The sequence below is a fragment of the Indicator indicator genome, chromosome 1 (genome assembly GCF_027791375.1).
Source record: "Indicator indicator isolate 239-I01 chromosome 1, UM_Iind_1.1, whole genome shotgun sequence".
Lineage (NCBI taxonomy): Eukaryota > Metazoa > Chordata > Aves > Piciformes > Indicatoridae > Indicator > Indicator indicator.
Genome location: NC_072010.1, coordinates 71,314,531 through 71,323,038, shown reverse-complemented (window position 1 = coordinate 71,323,038; position 8,508 = coordinate 71,314,531). Strand labels below are relative to the sequence as shown.

General features: G+C 36.1%; 1 protein-coding gene across 1 annotated transcript in view; it reads right to left on the bottom strand.

The window, feature by feature from the left end:
• Window positions 1-401: 401 nt before the first annotated feature.
• The window catches only part of MGAT4A (alpha-1,3-mannosyl-glycoprotein 4-beta-N-acetylglucosaminyltransferase A), a 76,018-nt gene continuing 67,911 nt past the window's right edge, over window positions 402-8,508 (bottom strand). The window contains exons 13-16 of the mRNA XM_054400518.1: window positions 4,510-4,588; window positions 2,135-2,201; window positions 1,012-1,124; window positions 402-846 (exon numbers count right to left, since the gene is read on the bottom strand). Coding sequence (XP_054256493.1) covers window positions 820-846; window positions 1,012-1,124; window positions 2,135-2,201; window positions 4,510-4,588 — 286 coding nt within the window. The 3' untranslated portion in view covers window positions 402-819. The remainder of the gene's footprint in view (window positions 847-1,011; window positions 1,125-2,134; window positions 2,202-4,509; window positions 4,589-8,508) is intronic.

The following is an 8,508-nucleotide window of genomic DNA, read 5'->3' as shown; positions in this document are numbered from 1 at the left end:
TAGTAAGTAGTATGAAACGACATTTCAGCATGCTTTTTATGTGGCTACAAACTGTACATAATGGAATTTCATAGCCCCAAAGAATAGTGCTCTTCAGAACTCTGTTAATGCCTCTGAATGTCATTCAGATACTGTGTACAAAACTATGTAATTTAGAAACTCAATCTAGTTTTGGTTTGTTTTTTAAACATGGCAGTATATTGAAATATGGTGTTAATTTATGTTTGCATCTCCAAAGAAAAATGTAGAAAGATAACTTAAGCTAGAGAATTCATAAAAAAATTATATCAAGTTAAAATTTTGCTGCATAAAAATATGTACTTTTCAAATTATTTTAATAAATTAAATATCCCTAGCATTTTTAATACATATCCCTGACAGTCTATAAAAGAGGGTTCCTATTATAGAAAATAAATGGAACTCCGAAAGTACCCCCTTCATAAAACATATTTAACAATAATTATATTTTTCTTCTTCTTCAAGGAATATAACAATATGTACAACTTCTCCATTACTATACTATCAAAATAGTACAGGTTGAGCGTAGCAAGGTTCTATAACCGTAAGATGGTAAAGTCACATTGAAATGGAGGACAACTCGGGCCTCAGAAGAACGTTATCAGTGTGGAGCATCAGTTGCTGGATGGATCAGATAAGAAGGGGTAAATACAATCTTCTCATCTACAGTAGATTTCACAAGAGGTAGTGTTCAAGTGAAAATGAAAGAAATTTGGAATAAGGTGCATGCTCAGTCCTTGAATTTGTGACTTGATAAGGTTGTTAGGAGGATTCTTTCTCCTCTAAAGCAGATTCCCATGATCAATTTGTAATCTTTTTAATATGAATCTGAAATAGATAATCAGAAAAAAAAAAGTCATATTTTAGGATACTGCATTTCTTAATAATAAGAAGTAACTGTTTTAGCCAAAATTTTGAGCTTCAGCTTGCTGACAAAATGAAGAAATCTTACATTTCCTGACTTGATTTTTAAAAGGTTTCATCACCTCTCACCTCATTCAGAATTGCCCAAACTGCTGAATTTTGTATCACTGAAAGCCGGAATGATGAAATAGGGTTTAGGTTGGGGTCGACTGTTCCTTCAGCTACACCATTTTCAAATTTCCCTGCAAAAGAAGCAGAAGTATATCCTCAATTAACTCTCATTCAACAAACTATAGTACAAAATCTGTGTCCAAAAATTCTATCTGTAGTATCACAATTCACAGGTGAAACCTGTTGATGCTGACTGTAAGGTTGATGGGTGTTTCTGAAACAGCCAGCCATCAAGTTTTATATCAATCTCAGCTTTGCAGCAACAAACAAGATGAGGCATATCATCAGAGCACAATGATCTGAAGATTACTCTTAAGAACTTTGAACTGTCTAAGGGTAGGAGCACCTTGAGTTCTAGGAAGATTTTAGCACAGATTTTCATTTATTGTTATGGAACTCATGAAGCCCCTGTCTTAGGTGTTTTCAAGAAGGACTAAAGACAAGGGGGTGTCCTTCATGCTTAATGTACTCCTGTTTAAAGCATCTTCAATTATATTAGGATCAATAAGAATACAATTTAGAAACTAAGTTAGACTTCAAATATATACACAGCAATTGCAATTCATTAAGACAAGACCATTACTTTCATTGTAACAGAGAAGTTCAGCCTATGTTCAGCAACTAAACACAAACTGTGAGTGCAGTTTCTCTTCCTTGACAACAGGTATCCTAGCACCTTTCTCAACAGCCACTTGGCTACGAACATGCCTGTCTCATTCCAGGTCTTGACAGCTGATTGTGTGGTGGGATCAAATCCAGGCTAAGCACAGAGCTCACACAGAGGCACGTAGGCAGTACCAGAAGAGCAGATCTTATACAACCTGGAAATGCTTCCACAATAGTCTGTGATCAACCCTGGCAGAGAAGTTAGATTAGCTGCACAACAACTAAGAGTCATACCAGACCTCTGTTTACTACATCAGTCTCGGAAAAGAAATACTGGAAACAGTATTTAGTAATGCCTAGAAGGTCACATAACCCAAAATGAATGATCCAAACTAAGTTTTATGTTTTTCTTTTAATGAAAATGTGTATTGTTCCTATGGAAACAGTTAAGACATTTCTTTCCAGTGTGACGTACCTATCCTGAAGTAACCATCCTCTAAGCGTTTGTCTTTGGTTTCTTTGCTTAATACCAGTTCTTCATTCTAGAACAAAGCATAAATGAGATAATTTATTTTGACAAATTACTCTGCCAGGGAAAGACAAATTTGTGTGCACTCTTGTTTCATGTTCAGCATCCATCTTTTCTAAGTAATTAGGAACCAGCCTAGAAAAGTTATTTACAACCTGACACAAGCCAGCACACACCAAAAGAAGAAGAAAGAAAAAAAAAGAAAAAGAAAGCAGTAGTATTCCAGGACTGAATAATATTTGGCATCAGAGTAGAAAAAAAAAGTACTATAAGGGCTCCATGTAACCTGCATGTTAACTGCCCCTTGAACAAAAGACAGAGGAGATACTGGCATACATAGTAGAAGAAAAGCAAAGGCAGAGTCTTGCATTCTTTTCCTGTGATTGAACCAGAAATTTCTCTCAAGACAAATGAAACTTATAGCTTACTTTTTGATGTAAGAATTTGGGTGAGATGAAAAGCTATCAGACCAGCAAGGGAAGCATTACAATTATCACTGCCTCACTAAAAAGGGATGGATATCAATACATTTCTTTAATAAGCACAGAAAAATGAGATTTCAGATGAAAGCTCCAGAAACAGATGGAAAAGTACGAGACTAACATAATCCAATACTAAAAGACGTAAGAATCAACTAAAAATGCTTGACAGATTAAATCAATCAGCTTTGTTTTTTTCTTTTTTTTTTAATACCTTTTTTCTTTTTAATGTTTACCTTTAAAGGTAGGGAGGCTGCTGAAAAAGGGCCAAGGGCCACTCCGGTTTCTAAGGGATGTTTTCAGCTTTTCTGAATTCTGCTTAGGAAAGATCAAAGTACCTGAATGGGCTTCCAACTCTACTCAAGTTCAGCTTGGAGATACCTTTCCCTCAGGATAGCACCTATGACTCTGGGGCTGCTGTCTTCATATTGGTAACTTATCTGGTTGACACCAATGGCTTAGGAATGGCCTAGATGTAGAATTTCCTGTCTACCTTTCCACAAATTGTGACAACAACAATACAAGCTCAGTGGCATTATTTCCTTAAGGGATGCTACAGTGATGGATTTCACAGCCAAGTGTAACCAAAAAAAAATAGATACTTGGTGCACATTTTCTTTCATTTTCATTTCTTTCATTATTTCTTTCACCATAAGGGTGGTAAGACACTGGAACAGGTTGCCCATGGAGGTGGTAGAAGCCTCATCCCTGGAGGTTTTTAAGGCCAGGCTGGATGTGCCTCTGGGCAACCTGATCCAGCGTTGGCAGGGCAGATGGCAGGGGGGTCGGAACTAGATGATCCTTGAGGTCCCTTCCAACCCTAACAATTCTATGATTTTATGATTATCCTGTGCATTCTTGTGGTATCTTGGGCCTAGAGGAAGTGAGGGCTGCTGAGGTATTTTCGAAGATCTTGAGAAGCAAAACCCATAAATCTTATAAATATCCCACACATTATCTTGTATAGTCAGAAACAAACTGACAAACTTCTTTTTAAGAGGTGGGAGTGGTCAGAATTTCCTATTTTTCCTCACTCCCAGGAAGGCAGACTGCAAGAATGGAGAACTGAATGCTTCCATAGTAGTTTGGTTTGGGTTTTTTAAATAATAAAAAGAGATTCAGCATATAATAATTTCAGCACAGATTACAAGATACCTACACGAGGTGTATGAGAGAAGACAGAAACAGTTTGCTATTTCAATACTAAATAAACTTGACTGAAGTAACATCTTAATCCTCTCAGACTTTGTTGATATAAACATTGAAGAAAGAACCCATACCATCAGGCTTCAAGCAAGAATATACTTTAGACAGTGTAGTGCCTTTGTGAGGTAGAAATCAGACTGATTTATGGAAAAAACATTTTCCATATCAAGTAGTTTGAATGTGTGTCAATTCCCGAACCAAGACTTTTTTACTAAGTCAGAAAAGTAGATTGACTTGACTCTCCCATTTTCCAAAAATGCACAGGAAAAGAAAGATTGGTTTGTTACGTTTGGGGGTTTTTTGTTGTTTTGTTTGGGGGGTTTTGTTGTGGTTTTGTTTATTTGTTTTGTTTAAATAGCAGTTGTGAATTGGAAGAAAATGAGCATTTCACCTCCAAATTATCAACAGCACTCATAGCAGACTGCACTCTGAATGAACATCCAAATAGTTACAACAGTGTTCTGTGAATAGATCCAAATTAAAAAAAAAAAAAATTAGAGAGAATTCAGATCCTGCAGTTAGGAAAAGAAGCATTCATGTCTCCCTCACTGTTAAAGAAAAGAAAAAAAGTCCATAAAATTAGGAAGATTTGCTTTTATCCTATAATGGAGAAGACACAAATGAATAAAGTCATACCTGAAAAGGCAAAACTTCCACAGTTGTGTTTAGGAGTATGTCTCCTGGATGCTCTGGATTGCCACTGTGAAACAAGTACCTATAAATGAAAAGGGAAAAATAAGTCTACATAAATCAGCCAGAATTAGCTCAGTTGCTATCTTGCATGTCAATAGTCACAGATGTTACAATAAACAATGATAACTTTTATAGTGGACCCAGGTGATAAGAAATGAAAGAGGGTTTCACACAGTACCATAATTGACAGGGTTAAAGGTTGTCATTTTTTAAACAGTAGTTGGGCAAGATTTTACTTCAAAAGGCTGTTTTTGTATGCATTACACAAAACGACCAACACCGTAGTCACTACTGCCTGACATGCACTGGTATCACCACCAGTGCATTCCCTCAGCCTCTCCCTATCACTCCCTTCCTTGTACCCACCCACAGGACGAACTCTGCAAATTGTTTCTGAGTGTCTGGGAATCTATTGAAGCCAACATTTCACCAGGCCAGGTTTCTCCAGGACCATCTCTCCACTATGGTTCACTGCGAGGTCTAATTAACGACTGTGCCTGGAATTCCCATACCATATCCACACCCTGAATTCAAAGCATTATTCCAAAAAGTTGTGTTTTTTCCTAAGCATATGCATACATTTCTTATGTGTATACAGAAACAGAAAAGGACCTTCTTTTATAAAGTCCCCATTACCACCATTCAGTTGTGCATTTAATGAGATTTCTCTTTTTTTATGCAAAAAAGTAATTATGTTTAAAACAGTATCAATGCCATCCCTATACCTATCAATCAGTGAAGTGCAAGGTTTCAAACTTCCCACTCCTCAAACAGCTTTTGCAGTACTACACATTTGTTGATAACATTACAGAAGACACACATTTTTTTTCTTTATAACACAAGCTTCACGTGCTTTTGAATACATATTATATAAACAAGCAGCAATATTTTTTACCACTAGGTGGTATCAATGCTTGAAAAATTGTTCATTAACATTTTTTCTAGTGGACCACTGAGTTTATTCAGATTACTGTCAAAAACTACCTGGATATAACACCTACTCAGATGCCACTTTTGACAAGCCAATTTTATTTTTAATACATTTAAATGGATACGTAAATGGATACCAACACATTTCAAACCTTTCTTCAATTGAAACTTAGAGAAAGTAACAGTAAGCACCATCTTCAACATTAAATACATCACCAGCCAGGGACAAAATTAGCCCAGAAATTATCACTTGATTAAAATTACAAACATTAGCTCGATTTGCAACTTATTAAGACATAAACAGAGATGCAAATTCCAGTTTGTCTTTATCTAGTACATCTGAAGCCAGGTAAGTACTTGCTATTAATCCATACTCCATAGCTTCAAGGCAAGTACAAGAAAACAGGGCTCTCTGACCCTGACTTAGCAGCGTCTGTGATGCCAAAATCGTTTAAGCAATTTTTAAAATACACACACTAATATAAGAAAGCTACACTGATTTCTATTGCACTAGTTTCAGTGGAACTGCACAGACTGAACTACAACACAAACCTGGAATCAGTAAGCTTCAGCACAGTGTATGATTCAAAAAAACCAATTTCCCTGCTGTAATTTAAAGGTTAGTCAGTTCTGAAGTACAGAAGGCTACCTAAAACATCTGCAGCTTCTCCAATCTCTATCTTGTGACTTTTTCTAAGTGTTAGCAACATTCAAAACCCCCTGAAGACTTAATTGTCCTTACTAAGGAAGATGCCTTTATTGTATGTTTTAATAGACAAAACAAACTCTTGGCAAAGTTGACCAGAAGACTAAAGTATACTCCGCTGTCTTCTGACCCACCAGTTCTAACTTGCCATCCTTTATCTGTCAAATGACCTAATCATGACTGGTAATTTTTTTCCTTGAATACACTGAAAATTCTAAGGATATATTCTAAACTGCAAGTGATCAAGAACTTGCATCTAAGATGGTGCTGCCTGCAAAGGTCTTCAACCAAACCACAGATGTCTGCTCTTAGTTCACAAAGCTTATTTCTGAGAACGCACAAGACACCTTCTCCTGATCTGTGACGCTGAGCTCTCAATGAGTAAAAATGGTCTGGGAAGGGGCACTGAAGCGATCCTGGTGGGCTGGTTTTTTATTCGCAGTTTGTTTTTAGTCTTTGTGGGGTTTTATTACATTTGGGAGTTTTTGGTTTTTTGGGGTTGGTTGGTTTGTTTTTTGTACTTTGGTTTGGTTTGGGGTTTTTTGCCCTTTTTTGAGTTCTTGTTGTTTTGCCATGTTTGGAGGGGTTGTGCACTTTGGTAGGGTTTCTTTGGGGATTTTTTGGGTTTGGTTGGTTGGCTGAGGTTTTTTAGGTATTGTTTGTTGGTTTGGGGTTTTTATTGGGGGTATTTACATATTTGAACTTTGTTTGTTTGCCATTTCCCTTACTGTGCTGTCGGCTTTGGAAACTAAAAAAAGTACAGTTTCCTCCTCCCAACAGTAATCACACCACTGTTGCACTGCTCTCAAATGTTGCCACAATGCCAAAACAATTTACAGAACTAATTAATAAAATTTGATTTCCAGATTTCCATATAATCAAACCCACCTTTTTTGGTATGTTTTCTATAACTATCTGCCTACTCATATGCACACACACACATAACATATGCACATGTCACACCTTATTTAAAATAATTTTTATATTCCAGCCTTTCTTGAACACTTGACAGCTAACACCTACTTAGACATAAGTTACACATTAAAAATAGAAGTATGAATATGTATAAACGTTGAATGATCAATCTCTTGCTTAGAGATTCACATTTTAAATAAAGTTTAATTTGCAAATAAACAGATATTCTACAGGTCCTAAAAGAAATGCAATTCAATTAATTTTGTAAATCTTGCTTCCCTTGAAATATTGGTAAGTGACAGTTTTCAGATTATGAAAGGTTTTTTCTGGATACAAATGAAAGTACTTGTGCTTTTGGCTAAATTATTCTGACACCTGCCCTGAGTCCATATAAACTCTAAGAATATGCCTTTCCCCAACCCCCACCTCCCTTAGTTAACTGACATTATTCTTTGGAAGGAATTACAACGATATTCTTGTCTACTTGCTGCTAAAGCATAACACATTTCAAACTGAAATGCTCAAAGTCAATTACTAAATACAGTAATATCAAACAAACACAAGTTCATCTTATTAAAAAAACAAACCACCACCACCACACCACTCACTACTATTACCTTATGAAATACTACTTGACAGGTTTATAACAAAACACAAACATGGACACATTTGGACTTTCTTGATGGAAGTCATCAGAGAAAAGTAGCTCTGACTTACAACCAGTAAATTAACCCGATGTGACCTAATGTAAATGAACCTGAGAGGACCTTTTTTTCTCTGGCAGTATCTTTTTGACGATGCACAGGTCAAAGCTAATAACCACCTACTGCAGATATTAAAAACTAGAGACAACCTCCTTCATGCCAGAAGTTACTACATGCATGAACCAATTTGCATACATTCTAGTCATCACCTCAATGTAGTGTAGTATTAGAGGAATGAAGGATGGTAGACATTAACATCTCACGTGGCCAAAAAAATTACATAATAAAATGTAAAGAGCACTGAAGGTTTAAAAAACAAACAATAAAATGGAGCAAAGTCAAAATTGCAAAGAAAACTTCAGCTGACACCTTCAGTGACCTGAATATTTACTCAGTTTGAGGTGAGGGTGTGACTTCTTCCTATGGAGATAGGTTTCACCCATCAAAAAAAAAAATTAAATCCCAACTACACACACCTTTTTATCCATGTCCTATTTTGCTTATGAAGAGCACATTTCTTTTCTTTCCCTCATACCAAAGTATATTTAGGCCCAGAAAACTGTTTCGCTATTACCTATTTTGTTTTCTTTTAGGCATTTAAAAAACTGGTTTACTGTCTTTTATATTTTAAGTGCCAATGACTTTGCTATTTATCAAAAATATGTTTCTATCCTTTTTCTATTTTTT